General features: G+C 59.1%; 2 protein-coding genes across 3 annotated transcripts in view; one reads left to right on the forward strand and one right to left on the reverse strand.

The window, feature by feature from the left end:
• Window positions 1-17,183, reverse strand: part of LOC140470119 (histone-lysine N-methyltransferase SETDB1-like) — a 556,598-nt gene that overhangs the window by 401,422 nt on the left and 137,993 nt on the right. The window lies entirely within an intron of this gene.
• LOC140470023 (guanine nucleotide-binding protein-like 3-like protein) lies at window positions 282-16,567 on the forward strand. Its single transcript, XM_072566488.1, is given in 10 exon segments — window positions 282-326; window positions 461-519; window positions 4,179-4,277; window positions 8,633-8,749; window positions 10,401-10,484; window positions 12,183-12,222; window positions 12,225-12,277; window positions 12,279-12,318; window positions 13,412-13,515; window positions 16,379-16,567. Coding segments are annotated over 10 exon segments (798 nt in total). The 5' UTR covers window positions 282-313.

Genomic DNA, 17,183 nt, shown 5'->3' on the forward strand with positions numbered 1-17,183 from the left:
CGAACGACCTGCTCCCCCCCCCACCGCCGCCGAGACCCCACGATGGCCCAGGGCTGGGTTGTAGGCCCATCCCCCTGTGTGCCCCCCCCCACCCCTCCTCTTTTGCCCCTTTACCCCTTTTCCTGAACCAAAATGTTGGCCAACCTGCCGTAAACCGGATTGATCCCACCCTCCTGGCGCCAGGGCCCATTTGCCTTGGCGGGTTTGGCGACAGTTTCGCGACCGGCCCCGGCCCCGCCCACGCCCAGCCCAGCCCAGCCCAGTTTACGGCAGCAGGTCGCCCCGCCTTGAGGCGCGGTCTGACCTTCCCAAGATGGCGCGCGGAGGTGAGGACGGCCGTTGGCCGCGCGCTCGGCGGCGGGAGGAGGGGGACAACCCGCGCGCGTGTGTGTTGTATCTTGACCTCTTGCACTGACCTTTATCCGTTTGTTGTGTTTTACCTTCCCCTCCCCCCCCTCAGGGAGTCACAAGACGCGGCGCTCGGCCGCGGCCCCGGAGGTTGGGCGGCGACGGACGCGGGTGAGCGGCTCTCCTCCCCTCCCCCTTTCTCCGGCGGCCATTGTGGCGGCGGGGCTCAGCGCGCCTGCGCGGCGCGGTGCACGCCGGGAGCTGTAGTCCCCCCGCGCCGCCGGCGACGCTGTTGGACGGAGGCGGGCGGACTACACCTCCCGGCGTGCCTCGGGGGAGGAATTGGCCAAAGTGGTGCTGCTGCGAGACTACATTTCCCAGGGTGCGCCGCTTCTTAAAGGGGCCGTGCACCACCTGGTGGGATTTTTCTCCTTTTTTTAAATTATTTTAACACAAAAGTGGGAGTGAGGAGTCCAATGGTGACCGTGAACCCATCGCCGGTCGGTGGGCCCGATGAGGTCCTTTTTTGGGCACGACAGTCCGCTGTCCTCACGTGGTCCACACTCCACGTGACTCCCTACCCTCAGCTAGTGGTTGACCCACCTGCCTCCTCGGGCACCAGAGGCTGAGCCGACCGGCGAGGCTGTCATCCTGTGAGTGGAGGAGGGGGGGGGGGTAAAAACACGCTCCGGGGGGGGGGGGGGGGGGGTTGACGCCGAAGCGTAGGAAGTAAGTGCAGTGTGGAGTCCATTCAGCCCCGTCCGTCCTGCACCACCGTACGGTTCAGGTCGTGTGACCTCAGTATCCCCCCTCCCCCCCCGACTTCCCGCTTTCCCTCCCCGCCCCCTTGACCCCTTTCGCCGCAGGGGACTCGGCCAGGAGGAGACTCCCGCACCAATCAGCCACACCGCCCCGTGGCCCAACGTTTCAACTCCCCCACCCCCCCCCCCCCCCGCCGCCAACTCTGCCGAGGACATGGAGGTCCTGGGCCTCCTTCACCGCCGCTCCCTCACCACCAGACGCCTGGAGGGAGAACGCCTCATCTTCCGCCTCGGAACACTTCAACAGTGGTTAGCACTGCTGCCTCACAGCGCCAGAGACCCGGGTTCAATTCCCACCTCAGGCGACTGACTGTGTGGAGTTTGCACGTCCTCCCCGTGTCTGCGTGGGTTTCCTCCGGGTGCTCCGGTTTCCTCCCACAGTCCAAAGATGTGCAGGTTAGGGTGGATTGGCCCGTGCTAGATTGTCCGTAGCGTTAGGTAAGGGATAGATGTAGGGGTATGGGTGGGTTGCGCTTCGGTGGGGCGGTGTGGACTTGTTGGGCCGAAGGGCCTGTTTCCACACTGTAAGTAATCTAATCTAATCTAACCCCAGGGCATCAATGTGGACTTCAACAGTTTCCTCATTCCCCCTTCCCCCACCTCACCCTAGTTCCAAACTTCCAGCTCAGCACCGTCCCCATGACTTGTCTGGACTTGTCCGACTTGCCTATCTCCTTTTCCACCCTCCCCTCCCCGACCTATCACCTTCATCTCCTCCCCCACTCACCCATTGTACTCTATGCTACTCTCTCCCCACCCCCACCCTCCTCTAGCTTATCTCTCCACGCTTCAGGCTCACTGCCTTTATTCCTGATGAAGCGCTTTTGCCCGAAACGTCGATTTCGCTGCTCGTTGGATGCTGCCTGAACTGCTGTGCTCTTCCAGCACCACTCATCCAGAATCCCTCTTGGATCTGCCTAACGACCTGGAGAAATGTAGATTTCTCCAGCTTCCTCATTTCCCCGCCTACCGGCTCAGTCCCAATCCCCAGATTGAGCACTGCCCTCTGGATCTGCAATCTTCTTCCCAACCTCTCCGGCCTATCACCCTCACCCTCCCCTCCTTCCACCTCCATCGTGTGCCCAGCGCCCTTCCCCCAAATTCCCTCCCCCACCCCCCCACCTTTTATCTCAGCCCGCTTGTCACACCAGCCTCACTCCTGAAGAAGGGCTCATGCCCGAAACGTCGATTCTCCTGCTCCTCGGATGCTGCCTGGCCTGGCGTGTTTTTCCAGCACCACGCTTTTTAAACTCTGGTCTCCAGCATCTTGCAGTCCTCACTTGGTCCTGTCGGATTGTTCAGGACCACACGTCACTCAGAGAGGGACAACGGTGTCTCACACAAGGGCACTGAGAGCCATGCTAAATTGTCCCTGTAGTGCCCAGGGATGTGCAGGTTAGGGTGGATTGGCCCGTGCTAAATTGTCCCTGTAGTGCCCAGGGATGTACAGGTTAGGGTGGATTGGCCCGTGCTAAATTGTCCCCGTAGTGCACAGGGATGTGCAGGTTAGGGTGGATTGGCCCGTGCTAAATTGTCCCTGTAGTGCCCAGGGATGTACAGGTTAGGGTGGATTGGCCCGTACTAAATTGTCCCCGTAGTGCCCAGGGATGTGCAGGTTAGGGTGGATTGGCCGTGCTAAATTGTCCCATAGTGCCCAGGGATGTACAGGTTAGTGTGGATTGACCGTGCTAAATTGTCCCCGTAGTGCCCAGGGATGTGCGAGTTAGGGTGGATTGGCCGTGCTAAATTGTCCCCATAGTACCCAGGGATGTACAGGTTAGGGTGGATTGGCCGGGGAGTGTTGTCAGAGGAGGGTCACTGCAGCGCAGATGGTAGGCAGTACTCACTGCTGCCCCTCTGCATTGGGCGTGGAGGATAGGGAGTGTTGGAGGTCAGCCAGGCATTCGTAATGTTCCCAGCTACCTCGGGGGTTGGAGGGAGGGTGTGTTGGAGCTCAGCCGGGCATTCCTAATGAGCCCAGCTACATCAGGGGTGGGAGGGAGGGAGTGTTGGAGCTCAGCCGGGCATTCCTAATGAGCCCAGCTACCTCGGGGGTGGGATGGAGGGTGTGTTGACAGTGGGGTTAGCGTGTCTATTCAGAGAGAGGTTGGGGTGGTGGGGTCACCGCTTGCTCCTGGAGCTCCTCAAATGATGTTGGAGCCCGTGTCCTGGGCAAGTGGGGTGTATTCCCTCCCCCTCCCTGACTCGGGCCTTGTTGATGGTGGGACAGTGGGACAGGGCTTTGGGTGGAGAGAGTCAGGAGGGGAGTTACTCGCTGCAGGATTCCCAGCCTCTGACCTGCTCTCGGAGCCGCTGTATTGATATGGGGCTGGGTCCGGGTCAGTTTCTGGTCAACGGGAACCCCCAGGATGTTGATAGTGGGGGGAGGGGGATTCAGTGATGGTAACGCCATTGAACATCAAGGGGGTAATGGTTAGATTCTCTCTCTCTTGTTGGAGACGGTAACCCCCAGGATGTTGATAGTGGGGGAGGGGGATTCAGTGATGGTAACGCCATTGAACGTCAAGGGGGCGATGGTTAGATTCTCTCTCTCTTGTTGGAGACAGTGACCCCCAGGATGTTGATAGTGGGGGGAGGGGGATTCAGTGATGGTAACGCCATTGAACGTCAAGGGGGCGATGGTTAGATTCTCTCTCCTGTTGGAGACGGTAACCCCCAGGATGTTGATAGTGGGGGAGGGGGATTCAGTGATGGTAACGCCATTGAACGTCAAGGGGGTGATGGTTAGATTCTCTCTCTCTTGTTGGAGACGGTAACCCCCAGGATGTTGATAGTGGGGGGGAGGTGGATTCAGTGATGGTAACGCCATTGAACGTCAAGGGGGCGATGGTTAGATTCTCTCTCTCTTGTTGGAGACGGTAACCCCCAGGATGTTGATAGTGAGGGGGGGGGGTATTCTATGACAGCTGTATGTTAGCTGTATTTACCTGTTAAATCTGTAAATCTCTCTCTCTCTCTCTCCCCCTCTGTCTGTCCCATTCCCGACAGGGCCAAGGACACAAGCAGCTGAAGAAAGATCCCGGAGTCCCCAATGTCGGGGTTTTTAAGGATCATGCCCGGCGAGAGGCTGAGAAACGGAGGCAGAGGGTGAGTCTGTTCATCCAGGGAGACCGCAGCCCAGCACACTGCCCTCACTGGCTTCTGGGAGGGAGGCCACAGTTCCACCACCCAACAGCGCTCCCGATCTTTGCCCTGTGGGAATTTCATGGATTCCCCCTCTTTCTTGGAAAGTTCCGAAATCATCCGCATCCACTGCTCTTTCAGGCAGCACCTCCCCGATCACAGCAACTCGGAAAACACATTCCCCCTCTATCCCCGTCTCCCCCTCTGGGTCTTTATCCCGTTCCCCCTCTATCCCCGTCTCTGGGTCTTTATCCCGTTCCCCCTCTATCCCCGTCTCTGGGTCTTTATCCCGTTTCCCCCTCTATCCCCGTCTCCCCCTCTGGGTCTTTATCCCGTTCTCCCTCTATCCCCGTCTCTGGGTCTTTATCCCATTCCCCCTCTATCCCTCTCTCCCCCTCTGGGTCTTTATCCCATTCCCCCTCGATCCCTGTCTCTGGGTCTTTATCCCATTCCCCCTCGATCCCTGTCTCTGGGTCTTTATCCCATTCCCCCTCTATCCCCGTCTCTGGGTCTTTATCCCATTCCCCCTCTATCCCCGTCTCTGGGTCTTTATACCATTCCCCCTCTATCCCCGTCTCTGGGTCTTTATCCCATTCCCCCTCTATCCCCCTCTCTGGGTCTTTATCCCATTTCCCCTCTATCCCCGTTTCCCCCTCTGGGTCTTTATCCCGTTCCCCCTCTATCCCCGTCTCTGGGTCTTTATCCCGGTCCCCCTCTATCCCCGTCTCTGGGTCTTTATCCCGTTCCCCCTCTATCCCCGTCTCTGGGTCTTTATCCCGTTCCCCCTCTATCCCCCCCCCGGGTCTTTATCCCGTTCCCCTCTATCCCCGTCTCTGGGTCTTTATCCCGTTCCCCCTCTATCCCCGTCTCTGGGTCTTTATCCCGTTCCCCCTCTATCCCCGTCTCCCCCTCTGGGTCTTTATCCCATTCCCCCTCTATCCCCGTCTCTGGGTCTTTCTTCCGTTCCCCCTCTATCCCTGTCTCTGGGTCTTTATCCCCTTCCCCCTCTATCCCCGTCTCCCCCTCTGGGTCTTTATCCCATTCCCCCTCTATCCCCGTCTCCCCCTCTGGGTCTTTATCCCATTCCCCCTCTATCCCCGTCTCTGGGTCTTTATCCCGTTCCCCCTCTATCCCCGTCTCTGGGTCTTTCTTCCGTTCCCCCTCTATCCCCGTCTCTGGGTCTTTATCCCGTTCCCCCTCTATCCACGTCTCTGGGTCTTTATCCCGTTCCCCCTCGATCCCTGTCTCTGGGTCTTTATTCCGTTCCCCCTCTATCTCTGTCTCCCCCTCTGGGTCTTTATCCCGTTCCCCCTCTATCCCCGTCTCTGGGTCTTTATCCCGTTCCCCCGCTGTCCCCGTCTCCCCGTCTCTGGGTCTTTATCCCGTTCCCCCTCTATCCCCGTCTCCCCCTCTGGGTCTTTATCCCGTTCCCCCTCTATCCCCGTCTCTGGGTCTTTATTCCATTCCCCCTCTATCCCCGTCTCCCCCCTCTGGGTCTTTATTCCGTTCCCCCTCTATCCCTGTCTCCCCCTCTGGGTCTTTATCCCGTTCCCCCTCTATCCCCGTCTCTGGGTCTTTATCCCATTCCCCCTCTATCCCCGTCTCCACCTCTGGGTCTTTATCCCATTCCCCCTCTATCCCCGTCTCCCCCTCTGGGTCTTTATCCCGTTCCCCCTCTATCCCCGCCTCTGGGTCTTTATCCCATTCCCCCTCTATCCCCGTCTCCCCCCTCTGGATCTTTATTCAATTGAATTTCGTCATCTGACGTGTTTATTGATGGAGTTACAGTTGGAATGCCAGGCCTGTCGGAGGTCCTGGGCGCGCCTCTGTTTACGCCGTCACAGAACGGACGTGTTGTCCCAGTCGAATCGATGCCCTTTCGTCATTCGGATACTAGTGAGAGAGGCTCATCATTGATGGCTCATTGGTGCTTGGGTATCCTGGGGGCTGGTTTCCTCTGTGTGTGTGTGTATGTGTGTGTGTGTGTGTGTGCGCGCGCGCGTGCGTGTGTGTGTTTGCTGCGCCCCTTCCAGGGTGTCTTTGGATCTGACTCTCACCGGCCGCGCTCTGATGATGGCACCGCGCACGGTGACGAAACGTCTGAGAACGGACCTTCCAGCTCAGCGAGCAAACCGACCTCCACAACCTGAGCTCCAAAAAACTTGCCAAAAAAATCATCCAGAATGTGACGGAGTCCGACAGCACGGAGACTGACCCTTTGCCCAACCAGTCCTTTGTCCCCAACTCAGCTGGTCCTTGCTTTTGCCCCCTGATACCTTTTCTAACCGCGGAGCTCTCCAAATACCTTTTAAAGGTTGGAAGTGCTCCATCATCCCCTACTTCCTCAGGACGTTCATTCCACACACACAACACCTTCTGTGTAAGAACAAGTTACCCCCTCACCGCCTTTTCAAATCCTCCCCCTCTCGCCTTAAAAATATCCCCCCCCCCCACCTTGTCTTGGACTCCCCCACCCCAGGGGGAAAAGACCTTGTCTATTTACCCTATCCATGCCCCCCCCCCTCATGCTTTTATAAACCTCTATAAGGTCACCCCTCAGTCTCCGACGCTCCAGGGAAAACAGCCCCAGCCCCTCCTTCTAACTCAAAACCCTCCGTTCCAGCAATGTCCCGGTAAATCTCTTTCCAAATCCTCTCCAGCTTAATGGATCTTAATCCTGACCTTAAGAGTCAAAACGGATTGACTTGGACCTGATTTACCACCCCTGAGAAAAAGGGACAGGAAGTGACATCACCGTAGGATGTGCCACCACAGGAAATGACATCGCCAACCTGAAGAAACCCAAACGTATAAATGCAAAGCAGGAATCATCAGGAATGCTTCGTCTGGAGGCTCACTGAAGATGTTACCGCGTACGGTGACGAAACGTCTGAAAATGAACCTTCCAGCTCAGCCAGCAAACCTCCAACCAGTAGCTTAATCCTTGCTGTAACAGGGTGACTGGAACTGGACACAGTATGCCAGATAGGGCCTCACCAACGTCCTGTATCCCCCCCAATGTGCCCCCCCCCCCAAGCTCCCTGTATGCAAAGGTCTGAGCACCCAGCACCAAAGGACAGACTCAGTGCGTTACTCCCTGACAACACCACCCCCTCCAAAATCTCTCCCGACAGGATCAGCTGGATATATTTTGCAAACTGTAGTTCTCACTTCACTGGAATCTCTCTCTTACCACCTTCCCTGTTATCTATCCGTCTCGATCGCTCCATCTTCCCCCTGACCATCCCCTTTCTCTGTTTGTGTGTCTCGTTCCTTCTCTGGCTCTTGGTGCGTCATTTACTCTTTCTGCATTTCTCTGTCTCTCTCTGTCCCTCTGTTTCTGTCTCTGTGTGTGTCTCTCGCTGTTTTCCCTCTCTTCCACTCCCTCTGCCCCCCACTCTCTGTGTCTCTCTCTGTATCTATCTGTCCCACTTTGCCCATCACTCACTGTCCTTCTTTCAGTCTCTCTCTCTCTCTCTCTCTCTCTCTCTCGGCATGTCTGTCTGTCTGCTTCTCTTTTTCAGTGTCCCTTGTCTCTCTCTGTCTGTCTTTCTGTACATGTCTCCTTCCCTCACTTTCTTTCTATGTGCACGTCTCTTTCTCTGTCTGTCCCTCATTCTCTCTCTCTATCTCGTGTGTGTGTCTCTCTCTCTGTCTCTCTCTGTCTCTCTTTGTCTCTCTCTTTGTCTCTCTCTGTCTCTCTCTCTGTCTCTATCTCACTCGCTCTCTGTGTCTGTGTCTCTGTCTCTCTGTCTCTGCATGTCTCTGCCTGCCAGCCTTCGCGCGCGCTCTCTCTCTCTCTCCCTCCCTCTTTCTCCCCTCTCTCCTTTATACTTGTCTCTTTGCCTCACACTCTCCACCTCTCTCTCTCTGTCAGTCTCTCTGTCAGTCTCTCTGTCTCTGTCTGTTTCTCTCTCTATGTCTCTCTTTGTCTGTCTCTGTCTCTGCCTGTGTCTCTTGCTCTCTCTCCCTCTCCTCTCCCCTCTCTGCCTCGCTCCCTCTCTGCCTCGCTCCCTCTCTCTCACGCCTGCTCGCTCTCTCTATCTCTCTCTTTCTCTGTCTCGCTCGCTCCTCTCCCCTCTCTGCCTCGCTCCCTCTCTCTCACACCTCGCTTTCTCTATCTCTCTCTTTCTCTCCCCTCTCCCTCTCCTCTCCCCTCTCTGCCTCGCTCCCTCTCTCTCACACCTGCTCGCTCTCTCTATCTCTCTCTCGCTCTCTCCTCTATGCCTCGGTCTCTCTCGCTCGCGCGCTCTCTCTCTCTCTCCCTCCCCTGGTTGAATGTTGCTGACTGCGTTTCCCCTCTGTTCCCCCCCACCCAGGTGGAGGAGCAGGCAGAGAGACAGAAGGCAGCCCGGGAGCGGAGCTTGGTTCAGCACCGGAGCCTGCAGGCCTTCAAGCACGATGCTCAGCGGAGACAGCGACAGTTTGAGCAGATGGTGAGCTAGCACGTGGGCCCCGGGCCTGCTCTCGCACCGGCGTCAGTCTCCCTCCCCACAGGCCCCTTCCTTATTCTCACAGTACACTGGGTACCCAGCGTGAAATACCCACTGTCCTACACACACATGCACAGACGCAGACAGACACACGCAGATGCAGGCAGACTCGCAGACGCAGGCATGTGCGCAGATGCAGGCAGGCACACGCGCAAAGGCAGGCACAGACAGGCAGACTCGCAGACACAGGCACACGCGAGACGCAGGCGCACACACAGACGCAGAGACGCAGACAAACACAAGCAGATGCAGGCAGACGCACACACACAGACAGACGCGCAGACGCAGACAGACACACGCACACGCAGACAGAAGCACACGCACGCAGACACATGCACGAACGCAGACACACACGCAGATGCAGACTCGCGCAGCCACAGACACACACACAAGCACGCAGACACGAATGCAGACACGCGCGCGCGCAGACACACGCAGACACTCAGACAGACAGACACACACGCAGGCCGATGCACAAGCACGCAGACACACACGCACGAACGCACACGCGCGCAGGCAGACACAGGCAGACGCGCGCATGTACAGACACACACACACACACACACTCGCACGCAGACCCACGCACACTCGCACGCAGACCCACGCACACTCGCACGCAGACACACACACACTCGCACGCAGACACCACACACACCTCGCACGCAGACACACACACACACTCGCACACAGACACACACACACTCGCACGCAGGCAGACACACACTCGCACACAGACACACACACACTCGCACGCAGGCACACACACACTCGCACGCAGGCACACACACACTCGCAACAACGCAGGCGCACACACACTCGCACGCAGGCAGACACACACTCGCACATACACACACACACACTCGCACACAGACACGCAGGCAGACACACACAGGCACGCAGGCAGACACACACTCGCACGCAGGCAGACACACACTCGCACGCAGGCAGACACACACTTCGCACGCAGGCCAGACACACACTCGCACACAGACACACACACACTCGCACACAGACACACACAACACTCGCTACGCAGGCACACACACACACGCACGCAGACAGACACACACCCACTCGCACACACACACACACACACTCGCACACAGACACACAGGCAGACACACACTCGCACGCCAGGCAGACACACACTCGCACGCCAGGCAGACACACACTCGCACACAGACACACACACACTCGCACCGCAGGCACACACACACTCGCAACGCAGGCACACACACACTCGCACGCAGGCCACACACACACTCGCACGCAGGCACACACACACTCGCACGCAGGCACACACACACTCGCACCGCAGGCAGAGACACACTCCTAGCACGCAGGCAGACACACACTCGCACATACACACACACACTCGCACACAGACACACACACACTCGCACACAGACACACAGGCACACACACACTCGCACGCAGGCACACACACACTCGCACGCAGGCAGGACACACCACTCGCACATACACACACACAGACGCACACAAACACACACACACAGACGCACGTACACACAGACCTGTAACTTGATGGGCCGAGTGGCATGTTCTCACGGTGTTGTGTGGACAATTCCTCCAGGAGACTGACCTTCGGGAACTCCAGCAGAGCCTGACCCTGGAGACGGAGAGCTCACGGAAAGCCTACTACAGAGAATTCAAGAAGGTGAGTGCTGTGCTCCCCCCCACCCCCCACCCCCCCCGGCTATCCCTCAGGACGCTGGGGGTGCACTGCCACCTCTGCTGGTTGGAAGAGCCTACCCCTGCGACCCCCTCCAGGGTCAAAGTGCCACAGGCCAGTCGTGCACTTCCATTCACAGTTACTAATGACCACTGACTGATCCACCCTCAGTGTCCAGCCCGCAGCGATCCCTCCCCTCCCCTCCCCTCCCGAGGGGACGGCGATCCCTCCCCTCCCCTCCCGAGGGGACGGCGATCCCTCCCCCTCCCCTCCCAAGGGACGGCGATCCCTCCCCTCCCAAGGATGGGCAGCAGTTGATTGTAGCGCTTGGTTCTGATGCTCTCGAGCAGGTGGGCTAGTATTGTAAACACTGCCGTTCCTGGTCAGACCCACGGGCCGATCTGCTGAGGTGTGTAGTGCCATATTCCTGTCGGAGATGGGTCAGGTCCCTCCTCACTTAACAAATCTGTTTGGAATCTGAATCTGCATTCCTCTGCCGAGTCCGAGGCTCGTGGATTGGAAACTACATTCCATAGAACTCGGATCGATCGGGAACTGTACACAGGAACAGCATCACCAAGGGAGCAGGCAGTGTGGGAGGGTCAGTGCTGAGGGAGTGGGCCCTGAGGGAGGGTCAGTGCTGAGGGAGGGTCAGTGCTGAGGGAGTGGGGGCTGTGGGAGGGTCAGTGCTGAGGGAGGGTCAGTGCTGAGGGAGGGTCCAGTGCTGAGGGAGGGTCAGTGCTTGAGGGAGTGGGGGCTGTGGGAGGGTCAGCGCTGAGGGAGGGTCAGTGCTGAGGGAGTGGGTGCTGAGGGAGGGTCAGTGCTGAGGGAGTGGGGGCTGAGGGAGGGTCAGTGCTGAGGGAGTGGGCGCTGTGGGAGGGTCAGTGCTGTGGGAGGGTCAGTGCTGAGGGAGTGGGTGCTGTGGGAGGGTCAGTGCTGAGGGAGTGGGTGCTGTGGGAGGGTCAGTGCTGAGGGAGTGGGTGCTGTGGGAGGGTCAGTGGTGAGGGAGCGGGTGCTGTGGGAGGGTCAGTGCTGAGGGAGTGGGGGCTGTGGGTCAGTGCCTGTTGTTAGGGACACTGCGCAGCACCTAGCTCCTCCATTACCACACCGACTGTACACAATCTCCGAGATACCCTGGGGACCTCGAGATTCGGAAATTCGGAATATTGCTAATGGGTTCCCTTCATTTTCCACTTCTCCCTCCCTCTCCACTTCTCCCTCCCTCCCCCCTCTCTCCCCCTCCCCCCTCTCTCCCCCTCCCCCCTCTCTCCCCCTCCCCCCTCTCTCCCCTCCCCCCTCTCTCCCCCTCCCCCCTCTCTCCCCCTCTCTCCCCCTCCCCCCTCTCTCCCCCTCCCCCCTCTCTCCCCCTCCCCCCTCTCTCCCCCTCCCCCCTCTCTCCCCTCCCCCCCTCTCTCCCCCTCCCCCCTCTCTCCCCCTCTCTCCCCCTCCCCCCCTCTCCCCCTCCCCCCTCACTCCCCCTCCCCCCTCACTCCCCCTCCCCCCTCACTCCCCCTCCCCCCTCACTCCCCCTCCCCCCTCACTCCCCCTCCCCCCTCACTCCCCCTCCCCCCTCACTCCCCCTCCCCCCTCACTCCCCCTCCCCCCTCACTCCCCCTCTCACCCCCCCTCCCCCTTCCCCTCCCCCCTCGTTCCCTCTTCCACCTTCCCCGCCCCTCCGTGCAGGTTATTGAAGCCTCGGACGTGGTGCTCGAAGTGTTGGATAGTCGGACCCCCTGGGCTGTCGATGCCCCCAGGTGGAGCAGGCTGTGTTCCAGTCAGGGGGCCAACAAGAGGCTGGTGCTGGTCCTGAACAAGATCGGTGAGTACTCCCCTCTCCCCCCCACCATCCCCAGCCCCCTTACACCAGGTTAGGTGGATTGGCCCGTGCTAAATTGTCCCCGTAGTACCCAGGGATGTACAGGTTAGGGGGGATTGGCCCGTGCTAAATTGTCCCCGTAGTGCCCAGGGATGTGCAGGTTAGGGTGGATTGGCCCGTGCTAAATTGTCCCCGTAGTGCCCAGGATGTGCAGGTTAGGGTGGATTGGCCCGTGCTAAATTGTCCCATAGTGCCCAGGGATGTGCAGGTTAGGGTGGATTGGCCGTGCTAAATTGTCCCGTAGTGCCCAGGGATGTGGGGGTTAGGGTGGATTGGCCATGCTAAATTGTCCCCGTAGTGCCCAGGGATGTACAGGTTAGGGTGGATCGGGCCCGTGCTAAATTGTCCCCGTAGTGCTCAGGGATGTGGGGGGTTAGGGTGGATCGGCCCGTGCTAAATTGTCCCCGTAGTGCCCAGGGATGTACAGGTTAGGGTGGATCGGCCCGTGCTAAATTGTCCCCGTAGTGCCCAGGGATGTACAGGTTAGGGTGGATCGGCCCGTGCTAAATTGTCCCCGTAGTGCCCAGGGATGTACAGGTTAGGGTGGATTGACCGTGCTAAATTGTCCCCGTAATGCCCAGGGATGTGCAGGTTAAGGGTGGATTGGCCCGTGCTAAATTGTCCCCGTAGTGCCCAGGGATGTACAGGTTAGGGTGGATCGGCCCGTGCTAAATTGTCCCCGTAGTGCTCAGGGATGTGGGGGTTAGGGTGGATCGGCCCGTGCTAAATTGTCCCCGTAGTGCCCAGGGATGTGGGGGTTAGGGTGGATCGGCCCGTGCTAAATTGTCCCCGTAGTGCCCAGGGATGTGGGGGTTAGGGTGGATCGGCCCGTGCTAAATTGTCCTTCAGGGCGGCGACTGCCTCAGATTTGGCGCTGGAGGAGGCCCAGGACTTGCACATGCTTGGGCGGGGGACGTCCACGGGTTGGGGGGGGTCGTGGGATGCGTGTCCCCCAGCGATGGGGCTTTACTGTGTCAGACGGCGCTAGGTAAATGCAAACGTTGTGCGGGTTCTCTCTCTCTCTCTCTCCCCGCAGACCTGGTGGCCAGGGAGGTGCTGGAGAAGTGGCTGAAATATCTGCGCAACGAGCTGCCCACTGTTGCCTTCAAAGCCTGCACGCAGGCCCAGAACCGAAACCTGGTAAGTTCCTGCCTCCTCTCTGCAGCGGTCCCCACTCCCCCAGGCGGCCCTTCCCGTTGGCAACCGCGGGACCAATCGGCCCGCCCAGTCTCCCATCATGCACCAGGGCCCGCCCTGCTTGTCGAAGGCTGCCGTGTCAACAAATCAGTGTTGGGAAACTAGGCATTTAAAATGTCCTTCGACGTTTCGTCTCCCCATCTGGGTGTTTATCCCGTTCCCCCTCTATCCCCGTCTCTGGGTCTTTATCCCGTTCCCCCTCTATCCCCGTCACTGGGTCTTTATCCCGTTCCCCCTCTATCCCCGTCTCCCCCTCCAGTTCTTTATCCCGTTCCCCCTCTATCCCCGTCTCCCCCTCTGGGTCTTTATCCTGTTCCCCCTCTATCCCCGTCTCTGGGTCTTTATCCCGTTCCCCCTCTATCCCCGTCTCCCCTCTGGGTCTTTATCCCGTTCCCCCCTCTATCCCCGTCTCCCCCTCTGGGTCTTTATCCCGTTCCCTTCTATCCCCGTCTCTGGGTCTTTATCCCATTCCCCCTCTCTCCCCGTCTCCCCTCTGGCTCTTTATCCTGTTCCCCCTCTATCCCCGTCTCTGGGTCTTTATCCCGTTCCCCCTCTATCCCCGCCTCCCACTCTGGGTCTTTATCCCGTTCCCCCTCTATCCCCGTCTCTGGGTCTTTATCCCGTTCCCCCTCTATCCCCTTCTCTGGGTCTTTATCCCCATCCCCCTCTATCCCCGTCTCTGGGTCTTTATCCCGTTCCCCCACTATCCCCGTCTCCCCCTCTGGGTCTTTATCCTGTTCCCCCTCTATCCCCGTCTCTGGGTCTTTATCCCGTTCCCCCTCTATCTCAGTCTCTGGGTCTTTATCCCATTCCCCCTCTATCCCTGTCTCCCCCTCTGGGTCTGTATCCCATTCCCCCTCTATCCCCGTCTCTGGGTCTTCACCCGTTCCCCCTCTATCCCCGTCTCCCCCTCTAGGTCTTTATCCCGTTACCCCTCTATCCCCGTCTCTGGGTCTTTATCCCATTCCCCCTCTATCCCCATCTCTGGGTCTTTATCCCGTTCCCCCCTCTATCCCCGTCTCCCCCCTCTGGGTCTTTATCCCATTCCCCCTCTATCCCCGTCTCTGGGTCTTTATCCCGTTCCCCCTCTATCCCCATCACCCCCTCTGGGTCTTTATCCCATTCCCCCCTCTAGATCCCGTCTCCGCCTCTGGGTCCTTATCCCGTTCCCCCTCTATCCTCGTCTCTGGGTCTTTATCCCGTTCCCCCTCTATCCCGTCTCTGGTCTTTATTCCGTCCCCCCTCAATCCCCGTCCCAGGGTCTTTATCCCGTTCCCCCTCTATCCTCGTCTCTGGGTCTTTATCCGTTCCCCTCTATCCCCATCTCCCCCCTCTGGGTCTTTTTCCCGTCCTCCCTCTATCCCTGTCTCTGGGTCTCTATCCCGTTCCCCCTCTATCCCCGTCTCTGGGTCTTTATTCCGTTCCCCCTCTATCCCCGTCTCGGGGTGTTTATCCCATTCCCCCTCTATCCCCGCCTCCCACTCTGGGTCTTTATCCCATTCCCCCTCTATCCCCGTCTCTGGGTCTTTATCCCGATCCCCCTCTATCCCCGTCTCTGGGTCTTTATCCCGTTCCCCCCTCTATCCCCTTCCTCTGGGTCTTTATCCCCTTCCCCCTCTATCCCTGTCTCTGTGTCTTTATCCCGTTCCCCCACTATCCCCGTCTCCCCCTCTGGGTCTTTATCCTGTTCCCCCTCTATCCCCGTCTCTGGGTCTTTATCCCGTTCCCCCTCTATCCCCGTTTCTGGGACTTGATCCCGTTCCCCCTCTATCCCCGTCTCCCCCTCTGGGTCTTTATCCCGTTCCCCCTCTATCCCCGTCTCTGGTTCTTTATCCCGTTCCCCCTCTATCCCCATCTCTGGGTCTTTATCCCGTTCCCCCTCTATCCCCGTCTCCCCCCTCTGGGTCTTTATTCCGTCCCCCCTCTATCCCTGTCCCAGGGTCTTTATCCCGTTCCCCCTCTATCCCCGGCTCTGGGTCTTTCTCCCGTTCCCCCTCTATCCCCGTCTCTGGGTCTTTCTCCCGTTCCCCCTCTATCCCCGTCACTGGGCCTTTATCCCGTTCCCCCTCTATTCCCGTCTCCCCCTCTGGTCTTTTTCCTGTTCCCCCTCTATCCCCGTCTCTGGGTCTTTATCCCGTTCCCCCTCTATCTCCGTCTCCCCCTCTGGGTCTTTATCCCGTTCCCCCTCTATCCACGTCTCCCCCTCTGGGTCTTTATCCCGTTCCCCCCTCTATCCCCGTCACCCCCTCTGGGTCTTTATCCCATTCCCCCTCTATCCCCGTCTCCCCCTCTGGGTCTTTATTCCGTCCCCCCTCTATCCCTGTCCCAGGGTCTTTATCCCGTTCCCCCTCTATCCCCGGCTCTGGGTCTTTATCCCGTTCCCCCTCTATCCCGTCTCTGGGTCTTTATCCCGTTCCCCCTCTATCCCCGTCTCTGGGTCTTTATCCCGTTCCCCCTCTATCCCCGTCTCTGGGTCTTTATTCCCGTTCCCCCTGTATCCCCTTCTCTGGGTCTTTATCCCATTCCCCCTCTATCCCCGTCTCTGGGTCTTTATCCCGTTCCCCCTCTATCCCCGTCTCTGGGTCTTTATCCGTTCCCCCTCTATCCCCGTCTCTGGGTCTTTATCCCGTTCCACCTCTATCCCCGTCTCTGGGTCTTTATCCCGTTCCCCCTCTATCCCCGTCTCTGGGTCTTTATCCCGTTCCCCCTCTATCCCTTCCTCCCCCTCCGCGTGCTCTGTGTGTGTGTATGTGTTGATGACGGTGTGGCTGGGCCTTGCTAACCTGCTCTTCCCTCTGCTCCACAGCACCGTAGTAAGGTTCCGGTGAAGTGTGCGGGCTCGGAGCTCCTGCAGAGCAGTGTGTGTGTGGGAGCGGAGAACCTGATGAGGCTGCTGGGAAGTTACTGCCGTAGTCGGGATGTCAAGACCACCATCACTGTCGGGGTCGTCGGTGAGAATCTGGGAGGGTCGGTGCTGAGGGAGGGTCAGTGCTGAGGGAGGGTCAGTGCTGAGGGAGTGGGTGCTGAGGGAGGGTCAGTGCTGAGGGAGTGGGTGCTGTGGGAGGGTCAGTGCTGAGGGAGTGGGGGCTGTGGGAGGGTCAGTGCTGAGGGAGTGGGGGCTGTGGAGGGTCAGTGCTGAGGGAGGGTCAGTGCTGAGGGAGTGGGGGCTGTGGGAGGGTCAGTGCTGAGGGAGTGGGCGCTGTGGGAGGGTCAGTGCTGAGGGAGGGTCAGTGCTGAGGGAGTGGGTGCTGTGGGAGGGTCAGTGCTGAGGGAGTGGGGGCTGTGGGAGGGTCAGGGCTGGGGGAGTGGGTGCTGTGGGAGGGTCAGTGCTGGGGGAGTGGGGGCTGTGGGAGGGTCAGGGCTGAGGGAGAGTCAGTGCTGAGGGAGTGGGTGCTGTGGGAGGGTCAGTGCTGGGGGAGTGGGGGCTGTGGGAGGGTCAGGGCTGAGGGAGCGGGCACTCTGTATCCCTAGTGCCCCCCCCCTCCCCCGATAACTGGAGGTTGGTGTGGAAGGTGGGAGTGTGTCTAGGGTTTGATGTCACTGTTTCTGGGGTCGAGTCAGTCCATCGAGATACAACACAGTGACCCAATAACCTCCTGGGGCCCCCTGTC

Source organism: Chiloscyllium punctatum, chromosome 50 (genome assembly GCF_047496795.1).
Source record: "Chiloscyllium punctatum isolate Juve2018m chromosome 50, sChiPun1.3, whole genome shotgun sequence".
Classification (NCBI taxonomy): Eukaryota; Metazoa; Chordata; class Chondrichthyes; order Orectolobiformes; family Hemiscylliidae; genus Chiloscyllium; species Chiloscyllium punctatum.